Source organism: Populus alba, chromosome 11 (genome assembly GCF_005239225.2).
Source record: "Populus alba chromosome 11, ASM523922v2, whole genome shotgun sequence".
Lineage (NCBI taxonomy): Eukaryota > Viridiplantae > Streptophyta > Magnoliopsida > Malpighiales > Salicaceae > Populus > Populus alba.
In genome coordinates this window covers 22,714,446-22,729,217 of record NC_133294.1, presented here as the reverse complement: position 1 = coordinate 22,729,217, position 14,772 = coordinate 22,714,446, and the positions used below count along the sequence as shown (strand labels likewise).

General features: G+C 33.9%; 2 protein-coding genes across 2 annotated transcripts; one reads left to right on the top strand and one right to left on the bottom strand.

Annotated features, from left to right (window-relative positions):
* The first annotated feature begins 1,350 nt into the window (after positions 1–1,350).
* On the top strand, positions 1,351–3,158 carry LOC118029504 (monolignol oxidoreductase AtBBE-like 13). The gene has a single exon (XM_035033413.2). It carries the CDS (start codon positions 1,368–1,370, stop codon positions 2,967–2,969), a length of 1,602 nt encoding a protein of 533 aa, XP_034889304.1. The 5' UTR covers positions 1,351–1,367; the 3' UTR covers positions 2,970–3,158.
* Positions 3,159–6,585: 3,427 nt separating this feature from the next.
* LOC118029505 (monolignol oxidoreductase AtBBE-like 15) lies at positions 6,586–8,491 on the bottom strand. The gene has a single exon (XM_035033414.2). The coding sequence runs from the start codon at positions 8,443–8,445 to the stop codon at positions 6,847–6,849; it is 1,599 nt and encodes a 532-aa protein (XP_034889305.1). The 5' UTR covers positions 8,446–8,491; the 3' UTR covers positions 6,586–6,846.
* Positions 8,492–14,772: the final 6,281 nt, after the last annotated feature.

The following is a 14,772-nucleotide window of genomic DNA, read 5'->3' as shown; positions in this document are numbered from 1 at the left end:
TAAAAAAGATATTAAAATCATGAATTAGAGTCTGTCTATGATTTTTCTTTTTAAAATTCTGTTTTCTTTATTCTTACATTTCTTTGGCTGCGTCTCCGAAACACTTGTCAAACTGACCGAATTTAAAATTACTTATTTCTAAATGTTTTAGGCAGCTTTTCAATTTGATTGCTTTGACTACATTCCTTGTCATTTCAAACTTTTCAAAATATTTTATGAAGTATATAAAATTATTTTTAAAGAATACGTTGCAAATCATTGTTAACTTAACATCATTGCGGATTATAATAGTAATTTATAGTATTTTATTTTTTGTTTTTTAAATTTTTATTATATTTTTTAAAAAATTTATTTATATCAATTTTATCTTTTAAAAATAAGATTGTTAAAAATTTAGTTTCATATTTTTTTTTTTTTTTTGCTTTTATATGAGGTTACTGTGGTTTACGGGTTTGCCAAGATAACCCAGATTGTCTCGGTTTGAAAGTTTGACATGTCTTTTTCTTTTTAATTGAACTTGATTTTTTTGTAGTTTATTTGTTTTCTCACATGGTTAACAAAAATACTTTTAGCAAAAAATCATATTATTAAACTTTATAAAATAACAAAAATTAAAGGGTGTGAGGAACACATTGCACTGTGAATGATAATAGTAATTCATAGTATTTTGCTTTTTTTTTTTTTTAATTTTTGTAATGATTTTTTTTCAAAATATTTTTGTCGATTTCTTCTTTTAATATAGGGAAGATTAAGAATTTGACTTCATAATTTGTTTCTTTTTATTTTACCTCTCTATAAGGCTATCATGGTTTGTATGTTTTCTAGAGTAACTTGGGTTGCTCTAGTTTATGAGTTTGGTGAGGTGATCTTTTTTTAATTGAACTTAGAGTGTTTTTATTATTTATTCTTTTCTCATATAGTTAAGAAATTTTTTTATAAAAAAAAGTCATGTTATTAAACTTTATAAAGTACATAGACCAACTCATAGGTTTGGCTAGTTGACTTGATTCGCGGGTCTGACAAGTTTAACTTTTTTAAATTAGTTTTTTTTCATCCTTAGATACTGAGTTAATTGATAATTTAGTTTCATAATTGGTTTCGTTTTTCCTAACTATATGAGAAGAGTTTTACTACAATTGATAACTTTTTTAAAGATCACAGACATATCTATTGTTTAGAATCACAATTCAATTCTAATGTCATAATTAAACATTTTACTACAAAGACTTGAGAGTAATATTATATTTCTAGGATAATGCAAAGATTAAACCAATTTACGATCAACTCCTCACAGCTCCTCTATAAGAGCACCTTGAGACTTCAATTCTTGAAGACAAGCCAAAGAAGCAATTAAGAAAGCAAGCAAAATGGTGCCTTCAAGTTCTCCCTTACTTTCAATCCTTCTGGTCCTACTCCTATCTCCATTTATAGTTTCACATGCACTTCAGGATAGGTTTCTGAAATGTCTCTCAAGAACTTCAGAATCATCCTTTCCTTTTTCCACTGTCTTGTATACTCCGAAAAACTCTTCCTTCAGTAGTGTTTTACAATATTCTGCTCAAAACCTCAGGTTCACCTTGCCTTCAGTACCGAAACCTGAGTTTATCTTCACTCCTTTACAAGAATCGCACATCCAAGCTGTTGTTATTTGCTCTAAGCAGCTTGGAATTCACCTTAGAGTCCGTAGCGGAGGCCATGATTTTGAGGGACTCTCTTATGTTTCAGAAATTGAGTCACCTTTCATTGTTGTGGACCTTGTCAAGCTCCGGTCCGTCAGCGTTGATATTGAGCACAACAGCGCGTGGGTTCAGGCGGGTGCCACCAATGGCGAATTTTACTACAGAATTTCTGAGAAAAGCAACACTCATGGCTTCCCAGCTGGTACTTGCACAAGTTTAGGTATGGGCGGGCACATTTCAGGAGGTGCATATGGTGCCATGTTGCGAAAATATGGCCTTGCAGTCGACAATGTCGTTGATGCACATATAATTGATGTTCATGGAAGACTTCTAGACCGAAAAGCCATGGGAGAAGATCTTTTCTGGGCCATCAGAGGAGGCGCAGGTGGCAGCTTCGGAATCGTCACCGCCTGGAAGGTAAAATTAGTTCCTGTACCATCAGCTGTGACAGTATTCACAGTTACCAGGACGTTAGAACAAGGTGCAACTAAACTCCTCTATAGATGGCAACAAATTGCTGATCAACTAGACGAGGATCTTTTCATCAGAGTTCAAATTCGGACAGCTAATGTCAGTAGGCAAGGTAAAAGAACTATCACCACCTCTTACAATGCCATGTTTCTTGGTGACGCCAACAGGCTGCTCCAGGTAATGAAACACAGCTTCCCTGAATTGGGTTTGACACGACAGGATTGTATCGAAACAAACTGGATCAATTCTACTGTATATATGTCAGGCTTTGCAAATAATACTCCTCCTGAAGTTCTCCTTCAAAGAATTAACATGGACAGGGCCTACTTCAAAGGCAAATCTGACTATGCCAGAAAACCCATACCTGAAAAGGCACTTGAAGGGTTATGGGAGAAGTTATTTGAAGCAGAGAGTCCTCTAGTAGTGTTTACTCCTTACGGTGGAATGATGAACCGAATTTCAGAATCTCAGACTCCTTTCCCTCATAGAAAAGGTACCAAGTTCATGATCCTTTACTGGTCCAGCTGGCAAGATGCAACGGAAAACGTTGCAGAGCATATAAATTGGACTAGGAGGGTTTACAGTTACATGACACCTTATGTCTCAAAGAATCCTAGGGAAGCATATGCTAATTACAGGGATCTTGATCTGGGCATGAACAGAAATTCTAACGCAAGTTTGGTCGAAGCGAGTGCTTTTGGTACCAACTACTTCAAGGGTAACCTCTACAGGTTGGTGCATGTGAAGACCAAAGTTGATCCTGATAATTTCTTCAGGCACGAACAAAGCATCCCACCTCTTCCACTGCACATGAGATAAAGAAATTGAAGTGGAATTCATCTCCAGCAAAGCTTAGTTGGATCACTATTCTCACAAGTCATGATTGGAGCAGGGACTCTTTTTTTTTTTTTTTTTTAATACTTTAGCTAAATAAAGAAATGTCATGTGGTACGCAATCATGCTGTCTTGCGGTTTTTTTTATTATAAATAAAAGCTTTGCATTAAATAGTTGAATTTGTTGAAGGAGAATGTTGAAAAATGTTTAGAATAAAAATGATCAACAAGGAAACACCATTCTTGAGGTTAATTTGGCGGTTTTTGCCACTGTTTTCATCAAACTTTTTATTTTTTCGCTTTTCTAATTATCCCTTGACATTTCATTTATTCTTCCATCTCTTTTTTTAAAATTTTCTTTATTAATTTCATATTTTGTGTTCTTTAGCATAATAAATATAATTCATTAAAGGTTTTGGATTGATCTCTAAATTCATTACTTTCACTAATAGTACTTCCACCGTTGTGTATAAATTATAGTTTAATTATTATTTTTCATTTTACTTTTATTTTTTAAAAATTACACTTTACATTTTTTATATTCTTGGTCAATTCAAAGCTTAAAATAAAATAAAAAGATGAATATACTCTCATATATATAATACAACACAAGCATACAACTTCCCCTTTTTTTATCCATTATATCCCTTCCCTTCTTTCTTTTCATCTTGTTTTGTCTAAACAATCAACAATCAAAGTCCATTCTAATTAAACTGAAAAATTAAATTTTAAAACACAAAATCAAAATTAATGTTTTCTACTCTAAATGAATTTGATGAATTAGAATATCTAGATTTAAATTTTCATTTCAATTAGATTAATACCCTCAGCATCTAGGGTTTTTTGAAGAATTTTTTACAATACTTTCACTAGCATTTTTGTTAATTTTATCCATTAAGAGGTTTTTAGTTATTAAATGAAGTGTAATGGTAAACTTGTAAATACTTAAATCTAATTTGTTGACTTTTTTACGCTATGTAAATTTTTATAAACTTATAAAGTCCAAGATGATTTTTGTTTAATTTTTTTAAAAAAATGAAGACAAAATAAAAAAGAAAAAAAAAAACTAAACTACGGGATGTTCAAGTTCAAGGTAATTTTCTCTATATGTTAACACTAGTTTTATAGTTTTCTAAAAGTTACAATGTATCGAGCTACATAGTAAAAGTTAGAAAATCATGATTATTCAAGTCCTGGTATACAACCCTAAACTGTAAAATTAATCTCTATCAAATTAATTAGTTGTCTGGCGGCAAGGATGAACCCTTGATGATGATGATGATTTTACAACTGGAATCGCAAATACATTGTATTGTCAATCAAATGTTTAGGACTTTCTTTGGGTACAAATCTTGCGGGATATTAATTGGAATATAGTATCTTATCACAGACAAACATCTAAAGTTAATAGTTTTTGAATTTAGAACCTTTGCATGATTTTTATGTTTTGATATTATTTATTAATTTCTTTTTCAAACATATTTGTTTATGCTAGTGTGATTTGTTGAAATAAAAAGAACATGTTTTAGAGGCAAAAAATATAAATTTCTAGGGGTTGACAGCGGTTGGGTTTTTTGAGCAATTTTTTGGGTTTAAGACAATGTTTTTCATGTTTTTAAAAAGAATATTGTCTTAGCCCCATGATTTGGATCAGTTTTGATCCATTTCTTTATGTTACATATTTCCTTATGCTTGATTAGTTAATAATCTAGGATTTATTTGCATCAATAACAAGTTTTGATGAGTTATAATCCTATAGTTTTGGTTTTAAACCGAAATCTATTTTGACAAAATCATGATATTTGAGTGATAATCAAAGTGAATGAGTGTCAAATTATTGATTCATACATGATTTACAATATATTTTTGTTTTTATTTTGATCGTATCTAGTTTAATATAGGATCCATGTTGTTGAGTTCATGGTTGAATGTTTTTTGTGTTTGATATGTTTTGTTTAAGAAATTTGAGTTTTTTTTTGTGTCTAATTTTTTTTTTTTTATCTTTGATTTTGTTTATGGGTCAACCGAATTGGGTTAAAATCAGGTCAAAGGGTTAATACCCTTTAAAGGGTTTTTTAGTTTAAGGATATGTTTGGCAAACATCTACTTAGGCTTGTTATGATAGTTTTATTTCAAGGAAAAATAAGTTTTTGCCAAGCAAAGCCTAATAAATAAGAAAAAAAAAAACAAAAAAATATTCTCTTTTTTTTTCTTGCATATAGCAAAAAATCCTAAAATTATTTGAGCATTTTTTTAAAAATCAAAATTCTAAAATACTTTGGTATGTTTTTTTTTTTTTTTTTTTTTTTGAAGAAGAAGAGCTATTGCATGGATTTTATAAAAAGTTTGTAAAATTTTAAGGAATTTTGGTCAATATTGTAAAAATATTTAAAAATAGTTTTTGGCAAGAAAATATATTATACACTTTTAATATAAGGATAAAAAACCTAAAAGAGATTAATATCCAAAATATTATTAGGGATAATAATTTATTATTACTCACTTTAATATAAGGATAAAAAACTTGTATGAGATTAACATCCAAAATATTATTGAGAATAATACAACTTATTCATTTCTAATATAAAAGATAAAAACCATAAAGAATTTTATCTGAAATATTATATAGAATGACACGATAGCAAAAATCTCAGGTTTACCCCAAAAGAAAACTCAATAATAATTGAGGACATTTCACCTTTCCAGATCAATTTTTTGATTTAGAAAATCAGAGTTTGTTTATCATAGAAAATCTATTTTGGTATGTTGATAGAAATAGAAACATTATTAAACCAGAGCAAACAAAGAAAAAAAATAATGTAGCTTAATTTAGATAAAATATTAATTAGAGTTAGTAGTAATACTTGGCGGTGACTTTTTAACCAACAAGAAAAACATCTAAACTGTCGTCGTAATGTTATGCTCTCGCGTGGGGGTACAGCACACTTGACATACAATTGTAGAAGAAGAATATGTATTAATATGATAATAGGATGCAAAGTATCGACAATTTGGGGAGAAATTCTGATTGTGCCATCAAGGTACCCATACAAATCCTAGCCAAGGAAATAGGGCACTAATTGTGCCTTCCGGAGGAGATAATTATCAAAAGTCGGTTTGATGGAAACAATATATGAAATAGGAGAAAATATTGTAACGATGGAGGGGGAGAGATTATCAATACTGGTGGAGGACACAACACAATCCGTGTATCCACATCAACTGGGTCGACGCTTCTGCTATAAAAAGACACAACTGAGTGATTCTTGAAGAGTTTTAGTACAAGAGAATAGCTAAATCGTAGTGCTTTCAAATTTCTAGATAATGATAGAAATATCAGATTATGTTATCTTTCTTAATCTTCTCCTGAGGTTCTCCGGTTGACAGCTAGTAGTTTATTTTTTTGGTTTGTTATTCAACTCCAAAGTTTTCTCTACGTTGCTCTGCTATTCTCCCCTAAGCTCGTAAGACTTGTAATCTTGAGGTAAAGGGTTCAATTCACGTCTTCACAACATTTTACGTGCGTGATCATTAATACCAGACTTAAGTGGATCGTTAAAGGCACATTAGCATATTATTCAATATTTTGTAAATTGTTCACCAAATTGCTGTATTTTATTAAATAATTTAGATCTGATCATCATCGAGGATTCAACAACCACGATTATTGTACGTCTTTCTAATAAATTTCGACTGCGACATGACAGAAAAGCTTGCTTATTACACATCATTTTGGGACTGCAATTATTGTTTATTTAACCAAATTATGACAACAAATCAAGGATGCTGGTTCTGTAACAAGTGCCTAAACATGGTGATCTAACCACCCTTCTTTCTGGCCCTGTGTTACTCTTCAACTTCTCTATCTCATGTGAAGTGGAAGAGGTGGGATGCTTTGTTCATGCCTGAAGATGTTGTCAGGATCAACTTTGCTCTTCACTAATGCCAACCTGTAGAAGTTACCCTTGAAGTATTTAGCACCCCAAACACTTGCCTTAATAAAGCTAGTGTTAGTATTCCTGTTGATGCCCAGATCAAGATCCCTGTAATTCACATATGCTTCCCTTGGATTCTTGGAAACATAAGGTGCCATGTACTTGTAAAGCTCCCTGATCCACTTTACGTGCTTTCCAACATCCCCTGAAGCATCCTGCCAGCCAGTTACATACTGGATCATGAATAGATCACCCTTTCTATGGGGGAAAGGAGTCTCAAACTCGGAGATTTTGCTCATCATTCCACCAAAAGGATTCCATATCATGAAGCCGCCTTCTTCTTTGAAAAGCCTTTTCCAAATACCTTTCAGTGCAGATTCAGGGATAGGTTCCTGGACAAAATCTGACTTGGCTTTGAAGTAGCTCTTCAATACGTTATTTGCTTGAAGCAAAGCTTCGGGAGGTGTATTGCTCGGATAGCTGCCAGTGTATAGCACAGATTCGAGCCAGGTAGTTTCGATGCAATCCTTCTGTGTCAAGCCCAATTCTGGAAAGCTAGATTCCATTACCCTGAGGAGTCTCTTGGCATCACCAAGAAACAAGGCATCATAGGAAGTTGTGATAGTTCTGTTGCCTCTGGTACCGGCTGTTTGAATGCTAACTCTAATGAAGAGGTCTTCGTCGAGTTTGTCAGCAACTTGCTGCCATCTATAGAGGAGCTTAGTGGCACCTTGTTCCAAGGTCTTAGTAACTGTAAAGACTGTTACAGTTTCTGGAACAGGGACCAATTTTACTTTCCAGGCAGTAATAATACCAAAGCTTCCTCCTCCTCCTCCTCTGATTGCCCAAAAAAGTTCTTCTCCCATGGCTTTTCTATCAAGAATCCTGCCCTGAGCATCGACTATGCGAGCATCGATGACATTGTCAGCACCGAGGCCATATTTCCTCATCATAGGACCATAAGCACCACCCGTAATGAGCCCACCCATGCCTAAACTGGTGCAAAGGCCAGCAGGGAAACCATGCGTTTTACTTTTTTCAGCAATCCTGTAGTAAAGTTCACCATTTGTGGCGCCTGCCTGAACCCAAGCGCTATTATCTTCGATGTCAACGTCAACAGACCGTAGCTTGGCAAGGTCTATAATAATGAAAGGGGATTCAATCGCAGAGACATAAGAGACAGCCTCGTAATCATGGCCTCCACTGCGAACTCTAAAGTGAATTCCAAGCTGTTTGCAGCAAACAACAGCTGCTTGAATGTCGGATTCATTGAATGGTGTGAAGATAAACTCTGGCTTTGGCACTGAAGGCAATGTATACCTCAGGTTTTGAGCAGTAGAAAGTAAAACTGTGGTGAATGAAGAGTTATTAATTGGAGTGTACAAGGCAGTGGAGAAAGGAAAGGAGGATTCTGAAGTTGTTGAGAGACATTGTAGAAACCTATCCTGAATTGGGTTTGAAAATACAAATGGAGATAGGAGTAGGACTACAAGTATTGAAATAATGGAAGCACTTCGAAACACCATTTTTGCCTGCTTCTTTCTCTATCTCCCTGGCTTGTGTATCAAAACCCGAAGCCCCAAGATTACTTATATAGTAGTCTTGATGAGTATGAGTCACATTATTCAGGGATTAAATGTAAGCCTTATTGTAGTGATTTTTATTATATCTTCAACAACCAACAGGCAACTTGGGGCTAGATATTGGTCATCTATGCTCTTCCCATGTGAAATTCCTGCTTTGATAAATATTTTACCTGACTTTTCTGCGAAAGGGTTCTTCAGAAACTAGACGGAAACTTGTTCTGGTCACCATTTGGTTTCTCATTACATTACTCCATTCACATGATCTTAACCATTTCTTAGTGCTTGGAGCTACATGTGTTGCGCTATTAGAGTTCATACTGGCTCCAACCCTTTGAGATTCTGAAACAACCTGCTTCTGCAACTATTGAAAATCTCGCTGGTAGGAGAACATTATTCGTTTACATACTTTAGTCCTAGCCCGCAGCCAATCAAGAAATTTAAAAAACTACAATTCTTAATTGATTGCCATTCACACATATATTATTTGGTTGGTATTAATTAAAAGTCATCTCTTAGTTATGTTTTGTAAGAATTATTCTACGACTTTTTTCTTCTTCTTTCAAAACTGGGTTTCTTCAAGTTATAATTAAGAGAATTTGACCTATTGTCAGAAGTATCATTGAATTGAAAGTCCATTTCAGCATTGCAATTTGGACCCACCCTTGTATGAAATCCCTTCATGGAGATGGTTTTAGCTGAGTTTTTCTTTTTATGTGAAAGAATATTTATCATGTAATTTGTGGCGGAATATATTATATTTTCTATTGCTTGTTAAAAAATTATTTAAATCCAATACTTAAATTGTTAAGTAAGGTTAAATATATGATTTATATTATTCTTTAACATATTTTTTCAATTGAAAACTTTTTAAACTTGAAACTTGTACAGATCCACACAATTTTGTGCTAATTTTTTAAAAAATAAATGGTGATAGTGAAATTTGAACTCGTGACCACTCGGTCATTAAAACTCTGATACAATGATAAAGAACCATCTTAATTTAATATATATCTTAAGTTGTTAGGTAAAATCCAAGAAATAATTTATATTATTCTTTAATATTATTGTGGTTATTTTATTTTTTTATAGTGTTATTAATTCTATAATAAGGGATTGTTATCGACATTATTTTCTAAAGCTCCATCAGTTTTCCTTGGAAAAAAACTTTGAAATCTCCATCCTTGGTTTTCCTTAGAAAAAAACTTTGAAATCTTGAATGTCTAATAATTGAGAGCAAACTAATGTAGAATACTTCGCGGTTAAGGATCTCTGAAGGGTCAAAGATTGCTAGCCTGCAAGAAATTACAAACCCTCCAAGAATACAAAAGCCTGGCCCAGAGAAAGAACCACCGCACTTGGCGGCTCAGGTCCACTATAACATCGAGTTTATGCCTATTGCAATATTTTACTTCTCTTTTAGTAGCCGACATTGAAGACCTTCTATGGTATGCTTTGAAACCTTTTCTTTTTTTCATAAACTCATGATTCTTTCTTTTTGTTTTCTCATTTAATATATTTCAAATCACTTGAATGAAAAAAAAATATATAATAAAGCTATTTTTGTTTTAACAATAATATGTATTAAAATAAAAAAAATTAATATATATGAGCTAGTATTTCAAATCACTTTTATTTTTAACGCAGTTCCTAGCAAACAATCATCTCGAAAAGTAAAAGCCGTGGTTTGAAATTGGATTGATAATTGAGTTTGTGAGAATGAAGTTTGGGAATTTTTTTGATAATAATTGAAGTTTTAATTAAAGAGTAAATTAAAGAATTTAAAGAGCTTGATTTGATTTAATTTTGTTAAGAGTTAAAGAAACTTGAAGTTCAATAATGATTTTGAAACAAATAGTCAAATTAAAAATTAATGAAGACTTTAATTGAAGAAGAAAAATCAGAATTGAGAGTTAGATTGATTAAAATTGTATAATTAGGGATATAATAAAAAAGAAAAAGGTGATTTAGGATAAGTTTAATGAAATTGGAAACATTCAAAATCCAAGGATTGTAATGACAAGGAATGTCTGCCTGTATTCTTACTCCAGTCCATTTCAATCCATTTAATTCAATTTAGTCCAAATTGATTCATAGATTTCAATCATATATGTCCAATTGGATTAATTTATTCAGTTTTTAATTCCAGAGATTGTAATCACCTAACTATAGCTAGATTCTTGAGCAATTAAACCCTAAAACCCAGCAATTAATTTCAGATTTCGGATTGCAGTCCTAAGCAATTAAGTCCAGATACCAATCTCCCAATTCCAGGAAATCAGCTTTGGAATTCCTGCAAATCACAGAATTTCCTGCATCAAATCCCAAACTTTCAGCTCCATCCTGATATGACTGAGAGTATGAAATAAAAACAAAAATCACAAAAACTAGGCCAACAATAGAGTTTTTTTAGTGCAGACTTGGGTCAATATCCTTCTCGTGGCAGAATTCTCTGCCTTCACGTTAGATATTCAAACGGGAACATCTTGAGCCTTTGATATCGGAATCAAGTGATTCAAAAGCTCAAATTCATCTATGCATCTAGAACTACAACTTTGATGAAGGAGTCGAGGTGAGATAAAATCTTTTTTACAGAACAGAAACTGGCAGTAATTTAGTTGGTCAAAAGGGATCTCCAGGTCTAACTCAAAAACTAACGAATGCCGAGAATCCTGATATGATTGAGAGTATGAACTAAGAACAAAAATCACAAAAACTAGGCCAAAAATAGAGTTTTTTTTTTTTTTAGTGCAGACTCGGGTCAATATCCTTCTCGCGGCAGAATTCTCTACCTTCACGTTAGATATTCAAACGGGAACATCTTGAGCCTCTGATATCGGAATCAAGTGATTCAAAAGCTCAAATTCATCTATGCATCTAGGACTACAACTTTGATGAAGGAATCAAAGTGAGATAAAATCTTTTTACAGAACAGAAACTAGTAGTAATCTAGTTAGTCAAAAAGGTTCTTGATTTGACAATGCTGAGCATCCAAATCTGACCGAGAATCTTCCCTAAGAACAATGATCACTAGGACCTAATAAAGGTGTATGTTAATTTTTCAACATGTCATGAGTGACAGAATATACCTAGGATGGTCAGATGTCGTACAAAACCGAGTCAGAATCAGAGCCTAAGTTGGAACAAAAAATTACCACAGCAGTAGAACTATTTTTTTTAGTGCAAATTCTAATGGATTTATTCAACCTTAAAGACCAGATAAAAAAAGGAACGAATTTAACATTATGAAGACTCCTGACCAAACTAAGAAAAAAACTAATGATTTTGGTAGCAAAAGGGAAGGGTAAAAACAAAAATAGAAAACAGCTCAAACAAGGCTTTCAAAAAATATTTATTTTTGTGCTTTTGTCAATTTTCTAACGAACATGAGCTAAACTCCTATACTCTGTTCAAAAAAGGTATACACCCTCTCCAGCACGTTGGGGTTCAAAATTGAGTAACAACAGTAGAGATTGTCGCTACTTCACTATATAAAACCTCTTCATCTTCTGAGGTGCTTGCAACACATCCTTGAGGTTTTGCTGACTCTGCAGTATTCTCTATACCCTTTTTAAACCAACAATCCTTTTTGAAATTCCCTTTTTTTTCCATAGTTGTAGCATTTCACAGCCCTCTTACTTCTTGATTTAGACCTTCCCTGCCTTTGACTCCCACTGGAGCCACGTTCCGTTGATCTTCCTTTTGACACCAACAATGCCTTTGCTTGGTTTGAACTATTTATGTCTCCTTTATTTCTGTGTCTATTTTCTTCTTCCAGGATAGCGGCTGCAACATCATCAAAGACTAAATAGTCTGAGAGGATATTATTGGTCAAGTTTATAATGAGCTGATCATACGAATCAAGAAGACTTTGAAGTAGAAGCTCTGCATGTTCATTTTCCTCTATTTGTTGACCCAACGTAGTGAGTTGTGAAAATAGAGTTCTTATTTTCTGCCATTTGAAGGGTATAAAGTCTCCGCTTTAAGAAAATCTTATTGTGTAAAGAATTGGACTCGTATATCTTTGTTAGAGTCTCTCATATCTCCTTAGCTATTTTCTTCTCCGCCACACTTGATAATACTTCATCAACTAATGCTAAATGTATGTTAGCAATAGCATTGCCATCCATCTCATTTTATTTTGCATTATAAGTGATCTCCGCGAGCCGATCCCCAATTACTGCCAAGCAAATGTCTTTCCTTAATATTTCCTTGATTCTCATTTTCCACAGTGAGAAATTGCTCCCATTGAACCTCTTAATCTTGTACTTTGCAGCCATTGTATTCACTGAGATCTATTCAGCTATCACCGTTTCACAGATCTGTAACGTATATAGAAATAGTATCGTGTGAATAATACTTCATTAAGTAACTTCCTAAGAAAGATTTGAGGGGTCACAAACGGTCCCGGTTAAAACCCAATCTCCTGAGACAGAACTTCCTAAATTGTATTTAATCACAGCACTGACTTTCTATATACGCCAACAGTAACGTATGTGAACAGTAATGTATTGATGAACAGTACCGTGTAGGTGAATAATGCCGTAAACATGAATAGTAACCGTAAACACGAATAACTTTTGTGTGTTAACAAAACCAACCAAGAATGCTCTGATACCACTATTAGGATACTAGCATGCAAACCCGACAAGATAAAAGGCAAGGGATAGGATAAAATAAGAAATGAGACACACAAGAATTTATATGGTTCACCTAATTAGGCTACGTCCATGGGCAAGTATGAAGGATTTTACTAAGTAATGTGGGAATTACAACCTCTCTCAAATAATAGGAGAACAACTAAGAATCTCTCTATTACTAAGAGAAAACACATCACTCACGTGGATGTTCCAGCCCATAACTAATAAAAGGGTTGGTTACTATGTTGTCCTCTGCCTCCTTTGTTGGCCTCCCTTTCTCTCCTCTATCTTCCCCAAATGTCCCCCCTTTTTTTGTAATATTTCTCTCAGGTTGTTCCCTGCTTTCTCTTCTCTATATAGTCTTTTTCTCTTTCGGTCTCTCTAAAAAAAACTGTCGGTCCTCTCTCTCAGTCTCCCTTACTTTCTCTTTCAAAAATCCTTCCAGTTCCTCTCCTTTTGTTTTCTCCTCTTTTGACACTCCCTCCTCTAGTATTTATAGGCAGAGGAGGGGAGGGCCACCTTGCCCCTGTCATGGCGCAGGGTAAGGTGAGCCGGGGGGGTTGTTCGCAGGGTATGGTTTTTTCGGTATAGTGGTGTCAATGAAGGGACAAGTCGGGTCGTCGTTGGTTTTTTAGGTTTTAGGAGAGAGAGGGGGGAACAAAAAACGGGGGGGGGGGGATGCTTCTTCTTCCCCTGCTCTCTGCGTGTCTAGGGGAAGAAGAAGGCTTATGATACCGTTCAAAATGGCACCGTTTGCTTCTTTTTTTTTTTATGAAATGCATGAAATGGCGCTGTTTTGACCAAAACACGCTGTTTCATTTACATAAAAACAAGTGCCAAAATGCATCCAATTTCAAATCAACCCCTTCAATTTGCACGCTTTTTCCTTTGTGGTCCTTGGTTTTGGATTTCTTCAATCAAGTCCCTAATTGGCCACCAGACTTCAATATGAATGCAATTAAGCCCCTGATTTGACCAAATCAACTCTAAAAAAATATAATTTGACCCCAGAACTTTAATTTCTTCTGATTAAAACCCAACTTAACTTAAAAATAAATTTTTCATGCAATCAAACTTTTCAATAATTCAATTAAACCTTCAATAAAATTTAATTGAGTTCATAAACATCTAATTTCGTACTTTTCTTCCTCAAATAATTTTTTTTTAATCAATAAAGCTCTCATTGGTCAATGATATACTGTCAAATTTCAACATTTATATCTTTAAACCTCATCAACCAATTTTTGACCTTTTTTTGGGCGCTCTAGCATCCTCTTTTCACTGATATATTTTTTTGATATATTATTTTTTTCAATTTTTTTATTTTCTCTTTTCTTGTGCGGGGACCCAAAATGGGTTACAATAAGCCCCACCATTGTCTTCGTCCCTTCATCTCAGAACCGGAGGTGAGATAACATAAATAAGAGGGAAGGAGTAAAACAAAGAGTCCAGAAAGCAAAGGAAAACTAAAACAGAGGAGAGGAAGCAGTGTTGGTGGAACAACCCTTCCACACTGTCATCTTCGTCTGCAACTGCAAGTAACAGGTTCCAAGAACTAGGGTGATTTGTTTTTCTTTAAGAACAGAGGCAAAGAGAAGACGATAGGGAGAGAACTAGAGGAAACAGTGGA

What these genes read in the sequence shown, in the direction of transcription:
- LOC118029504 (XM_035033413.2), top strand. Translation starts at nt 1,368, where the DNA reads ATGGTGCCTTCAAGTTCTCCCTTACTTTCAATCCTTCTGGTCCTACTC.
- LOC118029505 (XM_035033414.2), bottom strand. Translation starts at nt 8,445, where the DNA reads ATGGTGTTTCGAAGTGCTTCCATTATTTCAATACTTGTAGTCCTACTC.